We start from the raw sequence: 27,933 nt of genomic DNA, 5'->3' as shown, positions 1-27,933 counted from the left end.
GTACATAAGGCTGGTTTGCATCTGCTACTGCACTGAATTCGCCCTGTGTGCCTGCAGCCATGAGCCAAGTTTGGATAATGAGACTTTTTGAATAAATTCATATCTTAAAATTCAATCAAATGACAGCTCGAGACCGGTCAGTACAAATTCTAGCGTCTGCCACCCTCTACTGGTGTGAAGGAGTAAAACTCTCAGAAGTCCTTTACGAACAGCTGTGTAGTAAATATGGATGGATGCTGAGAACGCCTATAATACACTGTTTTTTGTTTGTTTTGTTGTTGGTTTGGTTTGGTTTGGTTTAAGCAAAGCATTTATGCACCAGTAACTTTTATTTTCATGATTACTTTCTAAATAGTCAGCAGTATGATGTTCAGTCTTGGGCTAGGAAATACACAAAGATCCTTAGCATGCTTCTCCGGTAAAACATGTGTCTTATAGGCTTAAAATAGAGTGTTTTGAATCACCATGAACAACTACAGACAATTTTCACTTTCAGTTATGTCTCTACAAGAGAGAGTTGGGAGTTACAGCATTGTGCCATGTATGGGGTCTGTCAGATTTTGGACATAGAGAATTTTGCATGAGAGAGAATTTTGCATGACCTTCTCATTTAGCAATTTTAACATAACGCACACAAGTTATTCCTTGAGATTACATGGTGTTTTGTTTTGTTATTTATTTACTTTTTATTCACTGACACACAGCTAGATTATTTCTTCTATTGCAGCTCAACATGTTTAAATTAAAGAAAAAAAAAATCAAAGTTTTTATATAGAGTTCAGCTTTCTTCTGCATAATTACCTGAAATGCAGGTATAGGAAGCCTGAATTACATTCCACTCCTTTGTAGCACATACCTTGGAAAATCAATAATTTAATTTTAAAGTAACATAACTTTCCAGGGTTTTGGTGTTCTTGGTCCAGTTACGCATCATGCTAGCAGCAGTCTGCTAGCCAACTACGCAGGCTAACCTGTGGTTAGCTTGGGGTGCACCAAAGCCTCTGCTCTGGCAGCACCACAAGAGACCCCCAACCTGTTTTCTCCTCTGAAGCCAGGTTGAAGATGTATAGGACTTCAGTACTTGTTCTTAGCAACCAGGAGGCTCTTCTTATAAAAGGTAGACAGGCAAGATAATATTCCTCTGTGCTTTGTGCCAGGAGAGCCACCCAGAACCCAATTGGACTTACTCTTCTGACAGCTCATGAAGAATTTTGGAGCCCTGGGGTATTAGGAGCTGTATTGCCCAGGTTAATACATGCACACTATGAATGAATGGTGGATGGTGGCCTTGAGCGCTGGCGGTGCAGCATATCCCCATAAGGGTAGAGGAGGTCAATCCTCCTTGACTGATGTGGGTCTCTCTGACTCCTGGAGACCACAGTTCTGATGGCTACATGTTGGTTTGTTCCCTGCATTGCATTTAGTGGCTGTGGCTGGACAGAAGTCCTGTATATATATGCACAGTGGTACTTTTACTAATGTCTTAGGCATATTCTTTCACTAAAGTTTCCTTTAGCTGCTTTGAAGCATCTGATTATGAAGCATGATTCCCTTTGGACCGGTTTCAGCTCTGTCAAATTATTGTTAATTACAAGGTCTTCCTTTTGGTTACAGGAGACCCCATTTAGAAAGTGTTGCAGTTTTCCCCATGTGATGCTTGTGTGCTGAAGTTCAACACAGGTCAGACTGAAGACATCCATCCAAGAGCAACACAGCAGGTTTGAAATGCTGCTGGAGATAGGGAACACACAAAGGTAGCATCAGGGCTGAAATCACATGGGTGAAGACCTAACAGATAAATACTTGAAAAGTGACTACCATATATATAATACATATTTAGGGAGATGATGAGCCCCAAACACACCCCACTTCATAGTTTCTAATTATGAACCTGGGCTAAGATGCCATTTCCTAAAATTCCTCTCTAAATGAACACAGGTACTTTACTCCAGTAAGAGCTGGAGTTTAAAACCCTTGCAAAGTGGTCTCACTGGCTTGCTTGGAACAAGTCAGTTGCAGTCCCCTCAGCTGCAGCAAACATCTCGCCACCAGAAAGCACATCAGAGATAGCAGTGAACACTGCTCATTACAGGGGATGGAAAAACATCTTCATGCTCTTTTGTACTGCTTTCAGAAATTTGACCTTGCTTAATTAATGGAACTAACTACTTTCTGTAGGCAGGGATTGGCTTATTAAATGGTACGTCATTAACTGTGACCTTATTGTTTTAAATACAAAAAGTAGAAGACAGATCTTTTAAATCTCTTTTAAAAGTGAACAATAACAACTTTATTTTGGCTTTCAAGTGACTGAATGGCTGCTCATACTTTGCCTGTCCAGTCTTGCAAACTGCACCTACAGCCAGCAACTGCTCTTTTACCTGGGATGGGGAAACCCTGGCTGCACGTACAGACTGGGCAATGAGACGCTGGAGAGCAGCCTAGAAGAGAGGGATCTGGGGGTCGTGGTAGACAGCAAGTTGAATATGAGCCAGCAGTGTGCCCTGGCAGCCAGGAGGGCCAACTGTGTCCTGGGGTGCATCAAGCACGGCATCGCTAGTAGGTCAAGGGAGGTGATTGTCCCGCTCTACTCTGCGCTGGTGCGGCCTCACCTTGAGTACTGTGTGCAGTTCTGGGCACCACAGTATAAAAAGGACATGATACTGTTGGAGAGTGTCCAGAGGAGGGCTATGAAGATGGTGAAAGGCCTGGAGGGGAAGACGTACGAAGAACGGCTGAGGTCACTGGGCCTGTTCAGCCTGGAGAAGAGGAGGCTGAGGGGAGACCTCATCACAGTCTACAACTTCCTCGTAAGGGGGTGTCGAGAGGCAGGAGACCTTTTCTCCATTAACACCAGTGACAGGACCCGTGGGAACGGGGTTAAGCTGAGGCAGGGGAAATTTAGGCTTGACATCAGGAGGGGGTTCTTCACAGAGAGGGTGGTTGCACACTGGAACAGGCTCCCCAGGGAAGTGGTCACTGCACCGAGCCTGTCTGAATTTAAGAAGAGATTGGACTGTGCACTTAGTCACATGGTCTGAACTTTTGGGTAGACCTGTGCGGTGTCAAGAGTTGGACTTGATGATCCTTAAGGGTCCCTTCCAACTCAGGATATTCTATGATTCTATGATTCTATGATTCACCAACCCCAACCGTTTATCTTACCTGTCATAGTGACATGCTTTTGATGCCCTTTCCCTGAGTCAGCAAGACACTTTAATTTTTTTTCATTAAACATGATCTTAAAGAGACTATGATGTACTTCATGTCTTCCTGGCATTAGGGCAGTAAAGAGAGCATCCTGGAATGCCAGTCTGAGAAGGACCGTACTCCACAGCCTCCCCACCCTCTTCTCCTGGGGACAGGTGCATCCAGTTCTGAATTCTGGAAGGGGTGGAACAAGGGACAGGGATCAGGAAGAGGAGGAGGAGGAAAGGGACAGAAGCATCATTCATCTTGAGCACTTTCCATTATTCATGAAACGTTGTAAACCAGATAGACAAGCTGCAAATAAACAATTTATTAGTTCAGTCGCATGAGATGCTCCTCTATCTTCAGCTACTTTCTCTTACTTCCAAGGCCACACTGTGCAAAGCCAGCCTGCAGGTCCAGGAGATCGGGCCCCTTAATCTTCCAAGGGTTCATTTCATGTAAAATTAGAAGTTATAGTTGCTGTAGAAGGTTAGCAGTATGTGCTGTCTCAGGCATAAATAAGCCTTTAGAGAAATCAAGACACAGTGGGATATTGTTTTACAATCACCCTGAAAGCGTGAAATTCAGTAATTCACCAAGTTCAATGTAGTGTGTTAATCAGAAAAATCCAAGCAAAGGGGGAAAATACTTCTGGGCTAATACAACTACAGGGGGGAGGGTATCATTGGTATGTAACAGCAGTACATACTGGAAAAAAAATTCCCTTGCTTTCCGATGAATAGGCTTCTATAAATCACAGAGAAATACATTTATTTCATACTGTTCATCTCAGGAGCTGCAGAAATAAAAGTGTCTGAGAGAGAAGTCTGATTGTCTTATTAAACTAGAATAAGAAGAATCAAATATGAGAAACAGCTGTTAATCCCAAATGATAAATGTTTCTATCCACCAGCTAGTTTTCTATTCATCTTTCAGAAGGGAAAATTAAGAAAATTATTATTATGACCAGCTATCAGTGTCCTTCCTTTACCATCTATCATCTTGGTATGTGAAATTTTGCAAGGAATTTTAAAGATAACATTAATAATACTCCTCATCCTTCCCACAAGAAGTCTATTTGCTTTGTGGCTCCAAGGTGCATGGGTGAGATATGAAGACATACTTAATGCCAGAATGGTGTTATATCCACAGTAACCTGCAGCACATAAATCACACACGCATCATGTGCAATAGCATGGCTGCTGGGACATTTTCAGTACTTCTTATTGCCAGTAAATAATGACATTGCTTGCAGTGAGTAGACATCTGATGGTTTTTGCAATTACATTTTTCTTTATGCTGTGGTGGATTTAAGAAACAGAGATTAAGCAGCATAGCTGATCATGAAAGTTCTTCCCTGTATATCAGAGACCTTTCCCATCTCTATACCATCTTGTGTACTGCAAACCCCTTACCAGTGAATTTAGCATATTTACCTGTACTAAGGTTATTAGAAGAATCAAGGTCAAGCGTATTGAATTTGACTTTCGTACTTCTAGGAAGAAAAGGGCATAAGGGTAACTGCACACAATCACCACTGGGTAAAGAAATGCCGTAGAGATATCACACCATTCTTTGCTTCTTAGTATTATGGTTGTTATGCATGATGGTCCAACTTGATTGTAGGCTCCTGTCAGAGAAGTGGCCACATAGCATCTGCAGGGAAACTGAGGCTCCATTGTCCAATGTGGGTCTGTTGCATGTGTGATCTGTAGAGCAGCTATACTGAAATGCAATGTTGAGATCTAGGTAAGCAGGAAACTGTGGCCTGGAGGTCATCAGTCGCACCATAAATCAGGTTTAATAGGTTATTATGACCACCTCGAAGTGGTGTACTGGAATTTGGAATTTATTGCAACACCAGAAACAAATGAGAAGTTGCTCCCTTGGATAAATTCTTGCCTATGGATCACTATTGATTGCCAAACCTGATAAAAGAATGAAAGGAAAACCAAAGGGCCTCCTGCAACCTCCTGAGACTCTGATTGCTCATTGTGACACTTTACAGCCAAAATCCCAGTTACCACAGTTGAGCCACTCAACTTCTCCATAAAACACAGTTATCAACAGTTTCTTTAGAAAGCTACTGTACTCTGAAAGACAGAAAGAAAACTACTTTCCTCTTCTTTTAGAGCAACAAAAAAATCTTTCTTCAATTGAAATCCGACAAATTGGAGTAGAAAATGCCCATACATAAAAACAGCCCACAATCAAAACATCACAAAAAATAACTGAATTGCTTTTTAAAAAAAAAAAAAAAAAAAAAAGGTGTTCCTAAATAGTTGTAGCTTTCATGCATCCGCAAACAGAACAGAGCATATTTATGGGGATTTTTCTTTTCACAGAAGATAAGTGGACAAGCGTAAAAATGAGTAAGAGGTAGCAATCTTCAGCTGGGTGACAGTCAGGCACAGACATGCTCCCTTGTGCTTGTGGACAGATACTAGCTGGCGGCCAGAGTCCATTTCCAGAAGGAGCAGCTAGGGGATGCGCTGAGCCTTTTGGAGCCTTGACCATGACTAAAGTTGAGAGCAAGAATTTAGATGGTATGCCTGTTATGCTGTGTTTCTTTGGAAAAAGTGTTATTAAAATAAGATTAGATTCTCTAATACAACACGTGAACTATGTGAAATTCTTTTTAACAAAACTTCAAAAGCACCACAGATGAAACAACTTCTTTGGATCAAAGGTTTATTTTTAATGACACAGCACTGGAAAACATAAGTTACAGATGACTTTTTGATACAGGATACATTATATATCTTAATTTAAAAGGATCTGTGAAGGTATGCTGCATAAATACATATAGTGAAAATATATTGTGTTTATTTCTCATAGATTAGTTCTGTCTTTTTTTTTTTTTTTTCTTATTCAGCCAATTAAATAAAAAAGTATAGATTAGCATCATAACAGCTCCCCCTCCAGATTATCTCATCGTAACTACTGCAGCTGGAAGAGGAGACTGAGCCATGCCTTCTCAAAGGTTTAGCAGCTTTGAACATGATGTTATTCATCATCTCAGAATGAAAATTTCACATTACAAACACAGATACTGTATAATGTTTTGGCAATGGAGCAGCTAGTTTTGCTTTCAAACAAAACTGTTTCCTGTAATGCCAGACAGTGAAAGAGCAATGCATGTACTGATGACACTACACAGTCAAAGAACTACGATGACATTGTGAAAATGCATATATATCCATATGCACTTATATATACACGACTTCTTGTGTGTATATATATATTATGCATGTCCAAAAATAACATTGAAAAACATTGCAGCAGTTAATTATCTTTTTTAAACACATGAAACTTATAATAGTTTGACCTCATTACTACAGGATTACTAATTAAATCTTCTGCAGTGCAACTCAATACAATACACTTAGTGCAGAGAAGTTAAGGTTTTGGTATTGAGGAGGCTAATTTCAGATTTCATGGGAAAGGACCAAATACAGGATCACCATAGCTCTGACAAAGCACAAGCAAACCTGTTGCCACATACATGTGAACAAATAAGGACATTTCTTTTTTATTTGATTTTTTTTTTCCACATACTGCTTCAGAAATTGCTAGCTTAACTGTTTGCACTCATGCTCATTTTGATATGTTTCCACCAGCTTTGTCTGGCACCAATCTGTAAACCATTAACAGCTTAAACTACAAAAACAGTGGGCTCCTGTGTTTCAAAGAGGTTAAAAACCTACTAACTGAGCTTCATGCCACATTCCTGTGCCTGAGAGAAGAACTACTCCAGATGGCGTGTGAAGTTCTCTGGGAAAAGTCCTTTGTAACTATTTGCATCCCTGTACTGAAGCCACTCAGATTCCTTAATGCCTGTCAACCAGCCAGCCTCCTGTAAGAAAAAGACAGAGTCTTAAATTTCAGGTCTCCCCACTTTCTTTTTTACGTGCTTCAGACCTGAAGAGGTTTTAGAGTCACCTGGCTAAAAGATGTGGTGCTTTGGTTAAATAGCAGCCTCTGATTTTGCACAGATTGTTTTCTTGATTCTGCCAGACCAGTGTTATTGAGTGATTGTGAGTGTACTGTATGGCCTTTAGCCCATCTAACCCTTAGCTGAACTCAAAGTTGAATAATCAGCCTTCTGGGTCATTCAGTATTGAAACAGATCAGCATTTGGGCAAATGGATATGGAGATTTTTTGAAGTTATCACAACAATATTGGCATACTTACACAATAAGAGCATAGCAGTGGCCTAGAACCATTATATAATGAGACAGATCAAGGGGAAAATGAAGTTTTAAATTTGACTTTCATTTTCCTTGAGGGTTCTTTTGTCTCATTCATATATTGGCAGTCAGAAGAAATAACAATTCTTGTATCTTCTGCTATTACTGTCCCTAGAAACTCAAAATCAGTTGATACTCAACTGCTTTTCCAAAAATTCCTGTAAACTTCAGCCTAAACCAGAACTTGACATGCAAAATTGCAATCCAAATCATCATCAATTTAAAGAGAGATTTCTTATTGGAGAGTGCTGGGTTCTCTGACATGCTATCAATTTTACCTGGAATAAAATCCATTCAGTATTTTTATGAAGTGATCAACCTATTTAGTGCACTTAGTCACATGGTCTAAACTTTTGGGCAGACCTGTGCGGTGCCAGGAGTTGGTCTTGATGATCCTTACGGGTCTCTTCCAACTCAGGATATTCTATGATTCTATGATTCTATTTTCATCACACTGACTCCATGCTTTGTTCATTTTAAGAACAGGAGCCAGAGCAAAGTGATGATTAGCAGGAAATTTATAATGCTGCCATATTACTAATGTACAGAAAGTACACAAGGAGATGGAATAACTGGGGACATGTTTTTAAAGCACACAGATTATCTGAGAGAGAGGAACTACAGTTTTCTAGCATGGCCAGAGTACATTCTACTAAGGACTGCACAGTTTTAATGGATAATAATTCCAACTCAATAATAATGGAAAAATTGAAGCCACCGGGTGGGACTGGTTAGTTTTGAGCAGGGAATGCTGATGTCACCAGCTATATAAGAATTATGGTTTTAGACAGGTCAATTTTATAGGAGAAAAAAAGAATAAGATAAAAATACTACATATGAATCAACAAAGTATTTGGTAAAAGACAAAAATATTGAGTTTTATGGTGATGTTAAACATGAAGGGCAAATATGTACTAAGTAATAAAGATAGGAACAGAATGGTCTCAGAAACATGAATGCATAAAGGTTTATTTTCTTCATCACTGAACACAATTACTCCAATTAATGCTAATGGGATTTGGATGCACACCACAAGAGAAAAAGATACTTAATGGATTCACTAAGTGAAGATTAAGCACAATTAATACAAAACATCCCAAGAAAAAATGCTTGAAGATAAAGAAAAAGATTCTGATATCCTTATCCTGCAGTGTTCTATTCTGCAGATACTGATAATTAAATCAGTTGAACTGCCCATGTGGTACTGTGCAGCATAATTTGTGTAAGGATAACAGAATCTACCCCTATAGAAGAACAGAGCACCCTACTGAAAGAAAAAATCTTTATCTTTTATTCAGAAATTAAAACAAACTAAAACAAAACAATTATTTGTCTCTTGTATCAGAAGAAAGCTCAGCTGAGAACCTGAACACTGGTTATAACCTACCTTTTCACATCATCAGGCATCAAACCAATTTCAAATACACTCTCCAGCTCTCCAAATATGTGCTTGTGGAGTTAGTATTTAAACCTCTTTTAAGAAATGTTCTTCATTCAGAGCAGAGCTCTTAGCTACCTCAGCAAGCAGGGTTCAGTACCCTACCTTCCAGTCCCCAGTTCAGTGGGAGACTTCAATGACACTTCTGGCACAAGCAGATGCCCATGGAGTGGCTGGTACTAAGTGGATGGTCTTCTTTTAAAGCAGTAGTCAAAAATCAATTCACTGCAATTCAGTTCAATATGTGGAATGAAATTGTTTAAAAATTCACTGGAAATGCATGGTTAAAACAAAATGGAATTACTTAATTGAAATTAAACCGTTGGGTTCTTTTATCAAAGACAAGGTGATCACCAATGCAGTTCAAGAACACTTCTGTGTGAGGTTTCCAGAATTAGCTTTGGAGGTACAGAGCACAGAGAGGAGCACCTCCCTGTAACTTGGCTGAAGGACAGCACAGTTGTAGCAGTCTCAGTGGCCAGTCTTTGGGCAAATGTGTATTATTTATCCAAAGCCCCACATAAACAGTCTGAATATGTGGGGACCATCTAACCAGTTCTGCTTCAACATTAAGACAAGATGATAGCAACACAATGCACAATTCATAAGTCACCTTCTGTTTTAAGTCTATGTGTGCATGTATGCCTGTATAAAATTTGCTACAAAGTAGCATAAAAAAGCCCTAGCAAAAATATGTTGTGGTTGGACCATGTTCTGTATCTGGGACTTTAACCATAGTCATCTATACTGGTTAGTCTCAAATGAAACTAAGTACAAAAACAAAATTAGAATGTTCATGTTTTCTAACAGCAGTGACATTTTGAATTAACATTTCCTATCAACTATAATCTGTGAGAAAAAAAAAAAAAAAAAAAAGAAAAACATAAATAAGTGAAATAATCATGTTTTTACCTGATCAGCTGTGGTCTCAGAAGGAATTACTAGTACTATATCTCCTCGTTTTAAATTAAGTTCATCACTGTTAGCTGCCTCAAAATCATGTAGAACTTCAACCTAAAGAAAATAATACCAAACACATAGACATGATCAAAACGGAGACAGTGGGAAAAGAAAAAAAAAAAGGAGGATTAATGCACTCTTTCATTTATTTATTTTTTTAACTCCCCAATAAGTAAATAACTAATAACCCCTCAATAAATAAATAATAATATTTATTTTTTAACTCCCCATTCTTTATGGAAGCATGGCCATAAATAGGTATGATAGGTATTGTTAATGTTAACATCATTTCACATTAAAGTTTCTATTCATAATTTCAGAAACAGATGAAGGAAGCTTAGGTAAATCTTCCTGAGAGATATCTGACATCCTTTCACAAGGTCATAGTATATCTCAGGGACAGATGATACTGCGAAACCCCACAAGTACTGCCTCTTGGACAAGTCCTGTGACCTTACTCCTTCTGTGTAAGGAACTTCTGTGTAAGGAACATTCCTCACTATCATCACTAGGTCTGAGAGAAAGATGTCAGGATTTTGCTAATAAGCTTGGAAAAGACTCCCTGGTACTATTATTTCAGCCCCTCACTTGTTCTGGCCACTAGATATTATTCTTGCCATAAACATCCGTGGAAACTGGAGTGAGAGGTATGGCACCAATTTCAATAGACAATTAAAGAGGCGAGTAGTGGGAACCCTACCTTATGTTTGTCCTGGAAAGAACTCCCATTAACTGGCAGATGGGAATACCAAAACTATCTGTCTTTCAAAGCGGTGATTATGAATACATTGGTGGGGTCATTACGCTGTTGAGAACAGATCCTTTTAACTAAATAGTTCTATAGTACCTCCTTAAGAGAAATGCTACCCTAGTTTTCTCAAAGGCACGACCAGTTCCATAGCAGCTCTGCAATAATGAAAGGAAATGGCATCAAGAACCAGATGGCAGGCATATATTCTGCTTCTCCTTATTTATGCCTGACCCAAGGGAGTGTGATGAAAAACAAAAGATGAACTATGTCAGCATGTTTGAGTCAAAACTGCACAATACTGGTCACCCTAACCTTAATGCTATTCTCAAAGTTTGCTGAAAACACTGAGCAATGAGAATAGATAAGGAAGAATAGCATACTGTTGTAGTGCTATGGGACTAATTAGTCTGAAGTATGCAAAGATAATAGGAAGCATGTAAAGTTCATCCATCCTCAAGGAGCTTTCCTCCTGCTTAGTGATGCTGAAGTGAGAAGAATTATCAAAGAACCTTGTGAACCAGGAAACCCTGTGGGTCTTGCCAGCTAAGGAGAGAATTTCTCTCATGCCTCATTAAACTTTTGTTTGATTACCCTAACAGTTTATAAGTATAATATTACTAAAGTCATAAAATTACACTTTAGCTTCATTACAATGATTTATAGAAGTCCCATAGATTTCAACAGAGCCAGAACTTCTATTATAGATTCTCAGTCAGGAAAAAAAATGCCTTTTCTGATATAATTAACATATGATCATGCAATAGTGCTGAATAAATCTGTAGCAATGGACTTTTACTCAATATATTCGCTGACAGTAGTAATTTGGTGAGATGAAAGGAGTACTCCTGCACATCCTACAGCTACATAATGAAATACCCCCAAAAAAATGTGTGCAGAAAATATATTTTCTCAAATTTTTCATATGGAGACAACACAACCAAAAAGTTGTGTTTGTCTGTGTGTGTGTATGTGCATACATGTGGCTGGGAAACTAAGCATCTTTTGGCCTCAGAAAAACATCACAATGTTTGCACTTTCAGATACAGAAGCTAGATCTGAAGGGATGTCTAAAAGAAGAATGAACAAGCTGACCTTAAAGAGAAAGCCGGGTGGCATGGCAGAAGCTGCGTCTTCTGATGAAACAACCTGATCTTGAGAAGGTGCAGCCTGGATTTCTTCAGTGGGTTTCTGCTCACTTCCAACTTGAGAAGTTTCACTGGGAGAACTGTCAGTGCCCTGAGTGTCTAACTCTGCTGAAACATCTTTGGACTCATTCATGACAACTTCGTGTTCTTCTCCCTCCCCTTCATTGTTTGATGCTGGCTCTATTACTACTGAAGGGATGCTGCTGACCTTTTCCTAGGGAAAAACAAACAAAGAAAATAACAACAAAAGGCAACAGTAGAGTATTTATTACTTTATTTCAAGTTGGAAAACACAGTTGTTTACCTATTGCAGAGAGCAAATAGGGGGATTTCTTTCTTCACTGTAGAGTGGATTCTTACATAAAGACAGAAAACCGCACTTATGCAGAAATACAAAGGAGTATATCCTTTCTCTTTAATTTTCACCATCTCCCCTTATTTCTCCTAAGTCTACTTGCTGTATTAATATAAATTGTTGTGGAAAATAATAAAAACTCTCTGCAGGTAGTTTGGGTTTCATTTTCAATGTGCACTGAAATTATCAGAACTTTCTCTTTGTGCCTGTTCTTTAGGTGTGCTTGGATAATGCCACCATTTCCTTGAGTCACTGTCCTATGTTTTTTTCTGAAATTCAAATCAGCAGGATAATAGTGATATAAAGGTGGTGAAAGAGGAAAACATGACCTTTTACTTTGATGGACTGAGGGGATTTCTTCTGCTTTACAGCAATATAATGGGAAGCAGAGAAAGCTAGCATCTGACCAATAATGCAGCTTAGGACAAAAAGCATTTAATGAAACTTTTTGGAGCATCCAAGCTGAGAAGTATATGTTCACTACTCTTCTGTGAGATATCTTTCTCTGGTGCACAGAAGAAATACAACGTGAGATGACAGAAGGTGGCAATTGTCTGCCCAGCTGCAGGGTCTGCTCTAGTAGCTGTTCCCCAGCTCCTCAGAGATCAAATAAGAAAAAACACCAAGACAGATGCAGATACATATTTTGACCACCTTGATTTACCAAAACCAAAGTAATTCTACTGATAGGACCTGACACTGGGAGACAAAAAATAACAAAAAAAAAGTCCATAACTTTCTCTGTTTTTCCAAAGAAAGCCCTGAACACCATTAGGCTACGTGATAAAGCTTATCCACATGCTCACAGAGGAGCACAGAATCAATACCAAGAGGGGGAACCCAAATAATACTTTGCACAGGCTGCTTTCAGGCCTATTACAGGAGTCGTCAACCCACTGAGGGTCCATCTCCCAGAGAAGCACAGGGGCACCAGGACAGGTGGGAGCACAAATTGAGGACTCAGAAGGGATCTGTCCAATGGCAGCCTCAGCCTGAGTATCCAGGTGTGACAATAATATGGGGAACATATTATTGCACAAGACTTCCTATGGTATATTTAGGGGAGAAAGCAAAGTCGGGGAAAGGGGTGGATCTAGGTGATCTAGGGAAGAATTAGTGTGGGACATGCATGTAAATAGTGGATGGTTTGAATGTGTGGCTGTGCCCTGTACCTGATGAACATGGTTTGTTGTATCTTCTCATTAAATTCCATGCTAACTCTTCTCCAGGGCGAAGGCTCTGTAATATCCATGTATTGGTGTCACAGCCACTGTGCCAGTGACCAGTTGGTTACTGGTGACCAGAGGAGTCCTGGCCAGCTCCATCTGTGGACACGTGTATTTATGTCCATGTGCAAAGGTGTGTACCAGCAACTGGAGCAGGGTTGCTGCCTTGAGGGATTGAACACCCAGATGAAAGCAAGTGGTGAGAGTGGGATCCAAAAGCAGCATGTATATGAGAATATATACATCTTCTCCCTGGTAGGCCTCCACCCTGCTCAGCTGGTGAGGGGAGCAGGATGAGACTGCCAGTTCCATTCGTATTTGTACTCTGTGCATATCTGCAATTTCTGTGGCTGGTGGTGTACACAAGTATATACGTGGTGTATATGTGTGCTCTGTCTGTGTACTGACGAGGAATACATGCTCAGCCTCACTACTCATTGGATCTGGACGTACAGAGCTGCAACAGCCTTGCCTGTGTCAGGATGCTGGATCTGGGCCAATTCCTCTAACACTCTCCCATGTAGCAGCATGAGTTACCTGAGATGCATCAGCCTCCTTTTCTTCTCCCTGAGGTTCTTCACCTTCAGCAACAGCCTCCTTTTCAGTGACAGCACCGTCACCAGCTCCTGCTGCCACTGTCAGACTGTCTTCTGCTGCTGCTGTCCCTTTCACTGCAGTTACCACCTGTGAATAACAGGAAGGAGAAACCTTTCAGGACACAAGTTGTGGATATCAGCTGGAGATATCCCCTGCTCTGTGACCTCCTTTGGCATTGCCAACCCATGGCTTTGGTTCCATGGGGTTTCCCCTGACGTATGGGGGAAAGCAGTGTGGGAGGCTGCCATCCCGTGCCTGATGTGCTGTGCAGGGAGCATAAGGGTAAGCTTGTATGTACAGTGAGGTTGATTAACAAGTGGGAGAGAGACATTTAAGAAACCTCACTGTGAACATTTAGCAGAGTCCACAGGTGCTATTAGTGTAGTTAAAGTTTGTCAAGACTTGTATTTTTCTTATCAGATCTTCTATCTGATAAGATATGCAAATAAAACATGCTCCTTCCATTATCCTCTGAAACAGTTATGTGACTGCAATCTCAAGGCTTAATTGCTTCCAAGCTACATTCTGTAAGAAAAGCATGTTCTTAGGAACAGGCTACAAGTCTTCTCCAGCTGCTATCACCTACCTCTAGACCTGGGCTGGCTTCGAGAACATTGCCTTAATTATAGACTCCTTTCTACTTGCAATTTGGGCTACATAAGCAGAAGCAAATATATTCTACAGATGGATAAAGATCAGAAATCTTCAGATGTCATCAGATATGAGAAAAAATAACTGTACATATCTGTATACAGGTCAGTATAAAACAAAACCAAACATGAATAAAGGCCCAAGCAGGTTGGATATGACTGAATCATTTGTCATGAGTCCATGCCGAAAAGTGAATGTGTTTCGTTCCAGTTGTTGAAAGGTGGATAGAAAAGTACCTTCCTGTAGATCAGTGTTAAATCCATCATCCAGCAGATACTATTGCTGTAATTTGTTTATCAACCTAACATTTGTATTGGTACATACTGGCATATGTTAACAGTATTGGAAGTGTATTTATACTGGATTCATTCTAGAGGTTGGAGGGTGAAGGTAAAGTATGAAACACATTCTGTTAATCCAGTTAACTTCAGTATGGAATTTTTAACACTGAAGAAAAACTGTTTTCTAGGTACCTATGTCAATCTACATTTAGCAGAAATGTCTCCAATCTTCAGTTAACAGTCTGCTGCTCCTTGTTTCTTCAGCTTGATCTTCCCTTCATGGATGAGACTAATTCAGCTACCTGAACTGAACTTGAACTGCCTGCAATTGTTCATGGGCATTCTTCAGACATTGTTTTTTTTAGCAATACCTAATATTGAGCACCACTCCTATTGATTGCTATTAATTAATGTGACAAATTCTTCTGGAGTCCTTGAAGGCAGAAAATACTACAGTGTTTTGTAGAAATTACCAGACCAGCTTTTAGCTTGAACTAGGAAGTCTGCTGGTGAAGGATGCTCTGTCATAAACAGAAGTAACATCGAAAGACAGGGGCAAACATTGGCATCTCCTGTGACTTGTAAGGTATGCAAGCCTGTCTCTCATAGTATTGCCAATTTTAGCAGTCTTGACCCAGGAAGATATTCAAATAAACGGTCGATGTGAAAGCCCTGGAAGAGACTAGTATGTAACAGGGAGAACAGAGTGCATGTCAGATTGATTTTATACCATGCACTTCTAACAGCATGCTGCAGAAATCGATCTTGCTGTCTGTTGTGATTAGGATCAATGCTTCTTTTTTATTTATTGGATTTGTATAGCCCGTTTTATTTCACAAAGGAGGAGAATTCTAATTTACATGAATCAGCTCTCAAATAGTCTGCACCAAGAGGGTGACACTCTCACAGCCTGTAGCTGTAACACGCTGAATGCATACCACAGCTCACAACTGCGCAATCATTAATTCTTGTGCCTTAGAATACAAAAACAAAGCCAGCTAGATGATTAGAAGAAGCTTTTACAAAATCTCATGTGTACTAACACAGAATGAAACTCACTATCAGCCTCAAATATTTTTGATTAATATTAAAAGAAAGGAAAAAGGAAAAAGAGGCGATTCAGTCCACAGAATTCAGGACAGCTGGCATCCCACACACAGCTATGGTGAAACACGCACTTGTGGATATAGTTATCAATCTTACTTAACTTCATATTGAGAACCAACCCCACAAACCTGTTTTACATAACATTACACAGTCTAACAGTGTTCCAAACTAGTTATTTCTAGCAGTATTATCGACACTTGGAGAGTTTCCCCATTACAAAGGAGAAAAAGAAGGGGCCATCTAACATAATGAGGGCTGTGATAAAAGAACCACTTGGATTTAACTGCAGTAAAAGTGAATGCTTCTTTACCCAACAAGTAGCTGATCCATGCAGTTGGATTTCCACTAATTAACAGCACTGTCAGCTCAGTACAATGCCACAGATTTGGCAGCAGCAAGAATGAGGCCAGGAAGAGGAGAAGGAGGGCTACCAAGTCTGCAGCTGGGGGGCTGTGGGAGGAGCTCACTGAGCAATGCTGATTTTCCAAAGCTGAAGATCTAACTCCATGGCTGGGTTCAGAAAAGGACCGGGTAATTTTTATGACAATTAGTCATAATTACAGCTAAGCCAGCTAACATAAAGCCAAGAAGAACTAGTCATCATGCTTTAGGGAACATATCAATTGCTTGCAAACCCTTGGAAGACTTTCTGGGGAATACCAAAGAATCAGTTATGAAAGGTACATCATCAGAGGGACCATCCTCCACTGGAGCCAGGATATCAGTTTAGCAAATAGCTTGATGCCTGACAGGAGCTCTTCTGCATTCAGCAATACTGCTCCTTCAAACAGCACACAGGGTCAAACTTACCAGAGAAAAGACCTTGACTTTCTTGACTTTACAAGGAAGTGCATTGGAAAACTGGGGAGAGATACATTTCAAAGACTTAGCCTTGGTGATCAAGGGATGGCAAGGAATTTCGTCTGGGACCAGAGCTGTTGGGAGCAATAAGCCAATGCTAGAGAAGCAATGCAGACACTCTTGCACTGTGTCCACACCAAGAGCCACAGCAACTGGGCTTGACCTACCACCTCTGTCCCGTACATTCCTGCCAGAGTAATTCTACTGATTTCTACGTGGGTGCGTCAGGACTGCGAGGAGTACAGTACCAGTGAGTCAGTGTTGCGGGTCACTGGGGAAAAGCCAGCCCCTGGCAGTAGGGCCTCATCCTGACTCAGAACTGTGCTGCTCGGGAGGGACAGCTGCTGGCAGCAAGCCTCACTTCCCAGTAACACTGGGGGAGCCTGGAGCCACATAAATATACGAGATTCCAGCAGGGCTAATGCCAGATTTCTTTCTCAAACTCTACTTCTCTTCCTGCATTTAGTATGTAGCCTTCCTCCTGTGCTGCTCTCTGTGTACATTTGAACATGTTATTGAATTGCTTTAGTGTAAAAGGCTTCAGAGTGACTTGTTTTATCACCTCTGAAGAAGTACAAGCAAAACGCAACCATTAGATTTCATGCATGCCCAGCTACAGAGAAATTCAGTATGTCATAGAGTCTTTCATAAAGCTGTCCTGAGATATTTATCATTCTATACTGCTGCAACAAGCAGTTTGTAAGGTAGGTCCTGCTCTGAGTGAGAGTTGTTCTGATGCCACAGCTGGGTCACAGTTGCATTGTATTGGCTGCATACTGATAACATGCAAATGACAAATATATATTTTTGCCACACTTCTCTTGAAGATATTAAAGCACAGCCACACTCCTGATGTTCTTCATATGTACCTCGCTCTCTTTCTCAGCAACTCCAGTTGTCTCTTTATCCCCTGCCTCCACACTGTCCTGCATAAAGAGGAAATATGGTCATCACCTTACTCATGCTGAGGGAATGGCTGCAGAGAAATAGGCATTAATCAAGCTCAATGAAGGCATAGCATGTATGGGATGCAATGAAATGAATGGTGGGAACTAAATATGGGATAGAATACAGCAAGTAGAAAGATTCTTGCTGTCAGATATCATCTGAATTAAAAGTAGCTGTAGGCTAAAAAAAAAAAGAAAAAGAAAAAGAAAAAGAAAAAGAAAAAGAAAAAGAAAAAGAAAAAGAAAAAGAAAAAGAAAAAGAAAAAGAAAAAAAGAAAAAGAAAAAGAAAAAGAAAAAAAAAAAGAAAAAGAAAAAGAAAAAGAAAAAGAGAAAGAGAAAGAGAAAGAGAAAGAGAAAGAGAAAGAAAAAGAAAAAGAAAAAGAAAAAGAAAAAGAAAAAGAAAAAGAAAAAGAAAAAGAAAAAGAAAAAGAAAAAGAAAAAGAAAAAGAAAAAAAGAAATAAAGCCTTTTACTTATATCATTGCCACTGTGCTGGAAGTGCTAAAGACAATTTAATTTATTTTTGTTATCAGTATTTGTATTTTGGAAGAATTTTTAATAACCAGCAACCCACAACACGGCTGACCTTGCAGTTTTCCATCAGCCTCAAATTTCTCTCACCCAAGAGTCACACTGTTCTCATTATAACCTGGTGCTTCCCCTGAAACTCACCAGACTTCCCAGGTAAACTTTCTAAAGCACTTCTTCTACATATGTTGGACTGCAACTCATTTAAAGGGATTGCTCAAAAGATGGGTCACAAAGTTCATCTTTTTTTTTTTCAGAATTGCCTTTCTTTTGGTCCATATTAAGTGATACATACAGTAGGTGCCTGACATCCAAAAATTAGACATGTGTCAGTGGCTTTCTAAATCTGACACCCATGTAGATGTTCAAGGGATCACAGCTGCACTGAGCAGTAATGGGCTCCCCCCAAATAATGCTTTTTACAGCACAGATGGTATCTAACATCAGGTTCCTTCTCAGAGAAGCCGTAAAACTGCATGAGTTCCAAGTTTCGGAAATGAGGAAAAACAGGCACTATTATTCCCAAACTCTGTGGGACAGCTGTGACCTTGCTGGTTTCCAATTCTACTGCAGCATGTAGGGATTTAACCAGCAACAACGCTTCTTCTGCTTGGGCTTGGATTCAGTTTTGGCTATTATTCCACCTAGATCAACAAGTGTAGGTCTAGTAAGGTCAACAAACTATCAAAATTGCTAAAATTCAGGACTGATTTCTAAAGATGCTTTTCTAAGGAGAAGTAGATCAAAGCCGCCTTAGAGAAATCTACTTTGCTAATAAATTTTGAGGCTGTTTTGCAAACACAGCTATGTCAGATTTTTCAGAAGACCTGTAAGGGTGAAGACAAATTATGCAAACCTATGTGAGAACACAGTAACTTGAACTGCTTGGACTCACTTTAGTGATCAGAAATTAGTTAGACCTCAAGTATTCAGGCTTCAGCCAACTGCCTCCACATGCCTGCAATGGTCACTCCAACATTTCTAGAAGTTTCAGCTGAAATGCTTACATGTTCCTTTTTTAATAAGAGGATGCTGAGTTACATCCAAACTTCACATCACTCATGTTTTTTCTAATCTAATCTTCTAGTATTGCCTGCAGTCACCTCATAAACCCCAACCGTGTCCAGATGCCAGGGCAAGGCAGCTGCTGACAGCAACGTTACCATGGAAACCTCTCATAGCTTTATCCTGTTAAAATTACACTGTTATATAACTTTTTTTTTTTTCCAAATCATTAATTTTTGTTTGAAGCTGTCAAACCTCTGCCACAAAGTCCTGTTTTTTGCAGTAAGTTTGAAAGAGATTATAGAGGGTCTTAAAAAAAAATATATATATATATCAACTGCAAAATACATATTTCTTACTAGCAATGCATGAATGCATATAATTACCCACAGAAGTCTTGCTCTTTTTTTTCTTTTCTTTCCTTTTTTTTTTCTTTCTTTTTTTTTTACAGAAGATACATACACATATGTTTCTATTGCCCATAAAAGCCATATGTCCAATGGGAAGTTGATAGATAAACACTTTCCCTATTTTTGCTACAAAAAAAAGTGCTGAATTTTTCCCATCATCTGTATTTACAAGTCAATTTGCCTTCAGAAATGAGCATCATTCTGCACTTTATTATCAAGAATGTGCCAGTCCCTGTCCTTCTCTTAATAATAACCTAGTGGTATTCTCTTGTAAGAATCCCATCAGCCAAGCTCAGAGCAGTACTTTGGGCTTCTTCGTAAAATCTGACACGTACATACCTGTATTTTCAAATGACAACTGTTTTTCAGGATAACTGAATGCAGTTATGGTAGGAAAAGGAAAAGTAAGGGGAATTGCCCTGCTTTCTAAGGATTATTTTGCACTTGTCAAATTAGCTTCATTGCTCTTTTGATTAGCTGTAAGCTGGGAGTTAGAAAAGGGAGGCATGGTAGCAGGAACTGTGCCATTTTTAAGGCATGACAGCCTAGTAAATAGGAAGACTAAAAAAAAGTCTGAGGTAAGTAACACCCCAATTCCCTTAATAGAGTAAAATCTGCTTCTGCACATCTCAAAAGAAGAACACTGTTCTACATCAGTTCCCTCTCATTTTTGGAGGCCATATATTTTTCAATGGCCTCACACGCCAATCTTGTACATGTACTTAGCTGCAAGCTCCGAATTTGGACACAGATGAGCACTCTTCTATATCTGACCATTGGACTGCTCTCCCAAATTACATGCTCTGCCATTTGGGTTCCACAAATTGTACCTAGAGTGGGATTCAACCATAACTGGATACCCTCTAAGCTGGAGACTCTTTCTGGGCCTGTGCTGTACTTTTTCAGTGCCTGCAAAGAATTTATCAGAAGGCAGTTTCGTATGTGCCTACACACAGATTTGAAAACCACAGTATTTAGCTGAGTGTCTGAGTGCTTTAATGGGAGAACATCAGAGTCCAGACAAGCATCAGACTCAAAGCACAGAAAGGCTCTTTCCAAACTAATGAGCATAAGGAAATAAAAAAGCTGATCTCTGAGCAGAGCTGTGAACTCCGGGTGTTGAGTTTCCCATGAATGAGAATAAGAAAGGGAAATAACAAGACTTGCTAATCTTTCTCTTTGTTATACCGTACACTTACCATCTTTGTTTGAATGTAAAAAATTGATGTGGTGATACGGGTATTATTATTTGAAAAGAAATCAATCTGCGGTTAATGCATTATATCCTTTATCCTTTGGATTTTATGTCTGCCTTTGGGGATACAGTGGAAATAAGGAAATGTGTGCAAATGCGTGCAAAAGTCCATGCAAGAAGAACTTTTTACTATGGCTGGCTTCAGTTGTTCTGGTGCACACGGTGCTTCTGGTCCTTTAGTTACCTACCATTTTGTCCCCCCCACCAAAATAAGGATCAACTGTTGCCATTAACTAATAGAAATGGTATTTGTTCTAAAGGAACAAGAACATGTAATAATACCTCATACAGCAACTCTGATGAACTCTTGTAAGAGTTTTGGCAATATTGTTTGGGCAGACTACGAAACAGAAAGTAAAGGAAACCAAATCCTGAGCAGGGAATGGTACCTTATCCCCTAGACTACCCTCTCTTCAATTTAAATTAAAGCCCTACCAATAAATTTACTACAAAGTTCTTACAACAAACAATGCATGCCATAAGTTCTATGGGTTAATGTGATTTGACAGAAAATTTGCTACAGAAAAATTAAACTGATTAGTGGCTGTGACTACAGTCTGGAAATTACTAAGACCAATAAAAGATTCCTATCAGGAAAACATCTATTAATATTTTACAACTCCAATTTATAAGTAAACCATCACTCATTAAGTAAATGAATGTGGAACTGCTATTGAGAAATGACATGTTTTCATCTTTTGAAACACTGTACTTTTCCTTAGCTTTGATCACATTTGTTGTTAATTCTAACCTTCAGAGCTCTTTTTTGTGAGTCCTGGAAAGCACTGCTTGAAATAACAACCCCTCAGAGCCAAATGAAGAATGACTTTTTTTTTTTTAAATAAATGCTTTAACTTATTTTCCCAGATATCTCTCCCAAATTAGTAAGGACAACTTCATAAATAACAAAAGAAAACAAACACACACACACAAAAAAAAAAAAAACAAACAAAAACCCACCAAGCACAAACCTAATCAAAACTGTTTAACTTCTGTTTAATGCCTATGACCATCCTCCTGGATTACTACTAAACTGCCACTCCCCACTCCCAATAGCTCTGCAGTCCTTTGCAGCACCTACTGGAAGGACACGGACCAAGTATTATTATTATTATTGTATATGTAATACACTTCTCAGTGATGGTCAGGCAGCAAAATGCCTGAAAAGGTCATGCCAGCTGATGAGTGAAGGAGCGGTGAATGACCACAGCCTGTCACTTAATTTGCACTTCAGACATACAACAGATTTTCGAAATTCATCTTAGTGCACAAAAAAAAGGACAAGACTTCCCTTCAGAGAGAGAAAAAAAAAAAAAGACATTTCCATCACATTTTTTTCTTCATTAAATCCTTACAGAAAAACAAGATAAAGCCATCTAGAAACAACCTTCAAAGCTGCATTGACATTTGTTCTTCTACATTATTTCCTGCCATTCATTTACCAGAAAAGGACTCCTGACCAATACTGATTGCCCATCCCTCCTCTCTTCACTTTCCCTCCCTCCTTCTTTATTCCAAACTATCAAATTTACTCTGACTAGATGTGAGACATTTTAGACAGGAGTTTGACAGAACAATGTGCCTCAGACAGGCAGTCTCATTGTTTGCCTTACTATAGAGTTGACAAGTTATTACTGTGATTTATATCAACTCAAAAGAAAACACATATGGGGGAAGAGCCTGGTCTCTGCAGACTGTGGGGCCTCCTTACTTTGTGTATGTTATCGTAGGGAGATGATGTTGAGATTACTTGCTCCAGTGTTTGCTACGGATATGAACAAGAAGTGAATTAAAAAAATTGAAACATACTCAAAATTCATGCAAGTGTAATCAGAATTGAATCCTATTCATAATTCTAGGAAACACACTGGGATTGCTTTCCCTCCATTGCCATGCTGCTGCCACACCTAGGAGTCCACAAAGAATGGGAAGGATTGAACAAAATCAGGGATTATCTTCCCTCTCCCCCAAAGTCCTCTAGAGCAGTATTGTGCTCCCTTCCATCCACGATCCATGATTTTTTCTTTTTTTCTTTGTTAGAAAGATGGGAGCAAGGGAGGAATGATTATTAGGTAGGTGCTGCAACTAAACCTCATCCCTGCCTCTTCATATCATTCACATTGCATACCATTTTTTAATCCCATGGTATGAACAGTTGTAACCACTCAGGTAAACTCATCAATCTTTTTTTGAGAAGGTCATTAATGTCGTTAATGTGTGATACTCCAGAGCCTTGCACACGGACACTAGTATTTCCTCCTTTCTGATGAAGAGAGTTTGCATAGCATCACATGTGACTTTTGTATGGTCCAACACCATTAGCAGATAACCAGCCTCTCACTGGTGGGTAGAGCTTCATAACACTTTCAAGCCAGCCCTCAGTTGTGTTTGTATGCTCTCCTAACACTGTCCCCTTGTGTTAGTGACATTAGCCAGCCTGTAGTCATCAATAAAAGTCACCATCAGGCTTGTGGTGTCTGGGCCATTGCAGTTATCAGAAATGTTAAATATGATCAACTCCACAGACAGACCCGCGAGACAGTACATGTCTCTGCATATCTGATAAGTCGATGCTCTGCACTGACTTGTCTGCAGGTGCCAGATACTTCTACTTTCTTCAGTTGATTTGCACCCTGCTTAATATTGTTTCCCAAATGGCAAAATATCAAATGCTTTACTGAAAAAATGCCTACTTTTATGATAAGGAGGGCATCACCATTTCTACTTCATAGATAAAGATACACAGGGACTTGCCCAAAGCCAACAGCAGGTTCAGCAAGCTGAACCCAGTTCCTCTGTGAACATTTACTGCACTGAAATGTGCTTGATGGTCAATGAACACAGCTATGAAACTTCCACTGGCTTCTGTGGCAAAGGAACTGACCCAGAAAATTTCCACTATTTCTGCCCAGATTTTCAGCAGGAATTTGCAATGGTGCTCAGGTTCAGCCCTCACATTTTTACTCAGCAACATGGAATGTGAGGGAAAACAAAATATTTGGGGGTCATTTTATTCACTATAAAAAGGAATGATTGGCCTTTCCTGCATCAGAGAGGGTGTCTCTGAGTATATCAACTCAGATCCCCCAAAACCAGCATTCTGCAGTATAACTGTACTGTACAACTTCCTGTTGTACAGTTTTACTGTAGCACTGTACAACTTCATACCTAGTCAGCTTCTGGTCCAGTAGATTTCTGTTCAGACTTTGAACAGTTATTGAATCGAGGACAGCATCAGTACTGTCAGACTGGCAGCCTACAAAAACTGGTGCATTTCTTTTGGGGGGCTTGTTAGCCAGTGGGTACCACCCACCTCCAAGACATCTTGAAAGTAGTATGTAGAAGAGGAACCTTAATTTGACAGAAAGGGTATTCACTGGGATACCTGTTGTAAAAAGGATGCTACCCCTACACGTATCATCTCAGACCACCTCTCATTTTGTAGAGATACCAAGTACCCTGCTTTGCTCTTCTTGCAGAGCTGTTATTTTTTTCTCCTCCCTCTTTTCCCCAAATACTGACACCTACATATTTCCTCCCATACAGGTGCTTTGGAGTTTCCTCCTTGGATTGTGGCTAGCTTATAAAACCGTAAGACTTATAGATCTTTATATTACAATCACATTTTGCTGGTACTTTCATGCTCTGGCAAGGGCCACACAAGATGTACATTGTCTTAATGCTTACAGCTCAGCTTAAAATAAAATGAGAAAACTGCTAATAAGGTCATTTATAAATGGCATCGATTCTTTCCCCTTCTGAAGTTCATCTGGAATCAAACAGAACAGATAAAACCACAATATTTCAGCTGAACTTCAGTCTAAAATGCCAGTCTTAAAAAGTATGACATTTTAGGGCCCAAAGCAGCATGCATTGCTGGAGAGACATGCTGTGATGCAGTCAGGTGCTGGAGAAACCAACCACAGATGGGCAGTGAATAATGGAAAGGATGGCTGAAATGCAGCAGGCACGTTCACCATGATGAGAGGTGGCTCAGATGAGGCCGGTGGAGTGGACACGGGGGACAGGTCACTCACCGCAGCCTGCTCTGCTGGCTTGGCAGGTTCAGCAGGGATGGCCTCCTTTTCCCCAGCAGCAGCAGCAGGGGTTTCTTCGATCTTGGGTTCTCCAGGTGGAGCTTCTTCGGCCTCAGTCTTTTGTTTTATTGATTTTTAAGTAGACAGTGGAAAAAGTGTTGAGGAGCATGTAATAGTGGGGTGAGAGGAAGGGAATGGGAACTCTGCCTGGCACCACAGTGTTGCTTCACTCCTGGCAGGCTCTGTGTTTGCAGGACTTTGCCAGGGAGAAGATGGCAATGCTTGGCATTACAACACCTTGTTACTGCTTAGCATCTACAGGGCATCTGCATCCTCAACGTCCTATATGTAAACTGAGCCAGACCTATATACCTCACTTGTAAAGAAAGAGAGCACTACTTTACTGAGTTACTGAAAGTGGCAGTGAAAACGAGGGAAAAGTAGCCAGTTTGCTCAAAAATGCTCCAGAAAGTGATGGCAAGGCCATGCGTGTTCCAACCTATAGCTTCAAATATGAGTTTTTAAAATTATCCCCCATTCTGTAGTTCTGTCAGTTCTCAGACTCCTTCTCCAGTAAAGGGGGGAAGGAATTAGCAGAGACCCTAACAGTTTTTACATACACACTGACTGCTTCACACTGAATTCTGGAAATGTGAAAGTCATCCCTGGTTTATTTTTAACTTAAGCACTTAAGCTCTCAATCACCTACAAGGCATCCATTTATCAATTAACACTATTGGGATTCCTACCCTTTTAAAATCTGGGATAGGATTTTTATTTTTTATTTTTTAGCAAGTAGATATAGTAAACATCACCAGCCCTGCAACACATTCAGTCCTGTAATAAAATAGCTCACAGCAAAATCACAGTCTCCGTTGGTGCTGTCACCTTGCAAATACGCACACATACAAGGGGAGAGCTGCAAGCTGTGCTCAGCATATTCCATTTATAAAGATGGCTGACTCAACCATTTAAAATAACCCCAGTAGATTAATTTGCCATGAACAAATTGCTCAGCATAATAAGAAGCTCGAAAGCTATTTAGCTGCTTTGGAGTTGATAACATACAGCTGGATAGAAGGTCTCCTGTGATGAAGAGACAGCTTCCATGAAATGCTTAAAAAAATAGTAAAATCTTCTCCCCCCTGATATTTTTCAGGAACACAAAATGAAACAAAACAACATGGCCTTTCACTTCTTTTCCCACATATTCCTTAAGCAGACTGGGTTTTTAATGTGGTACAGAGAAGTCTGCCTAAACAAGACCTTCAGGATTTGGCACAGAATAAAGAAACATTCATTATATTATACCACACTGTGCAGAAATCTCTCTCGGAAGTGTGTTAATACCAGCTCTAGGGAATTTCACAAAGAAGAAACGGGACTGAAATGAGAAACTCAAGACAGATTTATTGCAGGTAAGATGACTAATGAGTTTCCTGAGGTTTAATGCTGGTAAAAACTTTCAGGCTTAAAACCAAGGGCAAAATGTTATAATGCAGATTCTGTTGATGTGCTTCTAGTGACATGGGCAAGCAGTCTTCAGACTATTTACCACATTTGAACAACAAGTAAAAATACTAAAAATGTTCTCATTGTACTCAGTAACCATTCAGAACATAAGCACCACCACAGGCATTATATGAAAGCCACATTAAATACTATTCAGTATCATGCTGCTGTTCTTTTGTAGCTATAGCACTTGCGCAGCAATGCTGCTATTCCACATTCATACTCCAGGCTAACCAAGGACTAACAGAAACTAAGAAACTGCCAAAGTATTATCATTGCCAAAAATATTCCCCACCCCTTTATTATGCCTACTATTAATAATGTGGAGGAGAGATAAAGCTACAGTAATATTGGGGTATGTAAACATCCATCATGTACCATCACTTCCTTGATGTACACTAAACCATAGTTCCCATTCTTGTCATTTCTTAACTGCAATCAGTGAGGAAACTGTTTGACTATACCTTTGAAAAATAAAAGTATATGAGGAAGCCTGTTTTTCTTTTCTTTTATGCTGTGCTATCCTTGTGAAAGGCTTTCAGTGAGTAAAGATTTACAACTACAGTGATACTCTCACTTACTCTTTCAGGTTAAGGTTTTGTGAATTGGAGGATGGAAAACACGAACAAAGAGCAGATATTTTGGCACAAATTAAAAATGTTATTCTTTTTATAGATCATTTTTAAGGCAGCAAAAGCTACCACTTACCAAAGTCTCTGTCACATTCTCGTTTGATTGCACTGTAAATGCACCGGCATCCTAGATATAAAAATGAAAATCAATGAGACAATATTTGACATGGAATCTTTGCAGCTGTCTAAAAAAGACCTGATATTTTATAGCTTATTCAGGCAAAATCATCTATAACTTCACCTAGAATAAGTTGGCAAATAGATCATCTAGATAGTTATTAGTATTTGTTACTAGATAAGCAATATTAATATTAAAGACACTATTCTTTTCAAGTGTATATTCCACGATTCTAAGCTGTGCTAAATTATTAAAGCAGTGAAGAACCCTTCATTAAATACATGAGAATGACAAGGACTTTGTTTCAGTCACACTGCACTTCAAAGTGGAGAAAGTCCAATTTTTTTTTTCTTTCAGACTGCATGTACATGTGCATGGGGAGTACACTAACTCTGAGCTACTTTCACTTCCTTGTGATCCTGGTCTTTTATTTGAATAGCAGCTATAGTGCCAAGTAATTAGAGATACAAAGTTCTACATGCATTAAGAATGTACAAAAGTGGAGAACAAATTTTTTCAATACCTTATTCAGAAATGTTTAATATGAAAAACATTGATGGGTCCCAGTCCTACTGTGAGGGTGTAGGCGTAAAATTTTTATTTCCTTGGGGCAAACATTTTGCCTCAGTGAAATGGGATGGAAGACTTATGTTTTTGCCTTTTCTTATAGATCT

The 27,933-nt window shown here is 39.6% G+C and overlaps 1 protein-coding gene across 1 annotated transcript in view; it reads right to left on the bottom strand.

Moving 5' to 3' along the window:
* Positions 1-6,453: 6,453 nt before the first annotated feature.
* Positions 6,454-27,933, bottom strand: part of AMPH (amphiphysin) — a gene marked incomplete at its 5' end in the record, with an annotated part of 132,346 nt that continues 110,866 nt past the window's right edge. Inside the window, 7 exons of the mRNA XM_082754800.1 lie at positions 6,454-7,048; positions 9,794-9,895; positions 11,685-11,951; positions 13,856-14,002; positions 17,685-17,741; positions 24,998-25,114; positions 27,218-27,268. Of these exons, the coding sequence (XP_082610926.1) occupies positions 6,941-7,048; positions 9,794-9,895; positions 11,685-11,951; positions 13,856-14,002; positions 17,685-17,741; positions 24,998-25,114; positions 27,218-27,268 (849 nt within the window). The 3' untranslated portion in view covers positions 6,454-6,940. The remainder of the gene's footprint in view (positions 7,049-9,793; positions 9,896-11,684; positions 11,952-13,855; positions 14,003-17,684; positions 17,742-24,997; positions 25,115-27,217; positions 27,269-27,933) is intronic.

The sequence above is a fragment of the Aythya marila genome, assembly GCF_965140915.1.
Source record: "Aythya marila genome assembly, chromosome: 2".
NCBI lineage: Eukaryota > Metazoa > Chordata > Aves > Anseriformes > Anatidae > Aythya > Aythya marila.
Note: the sequence above shows the minus strand (reverse complement) of the source record. Positions and strands in the feature narration are given on the sequence as shown.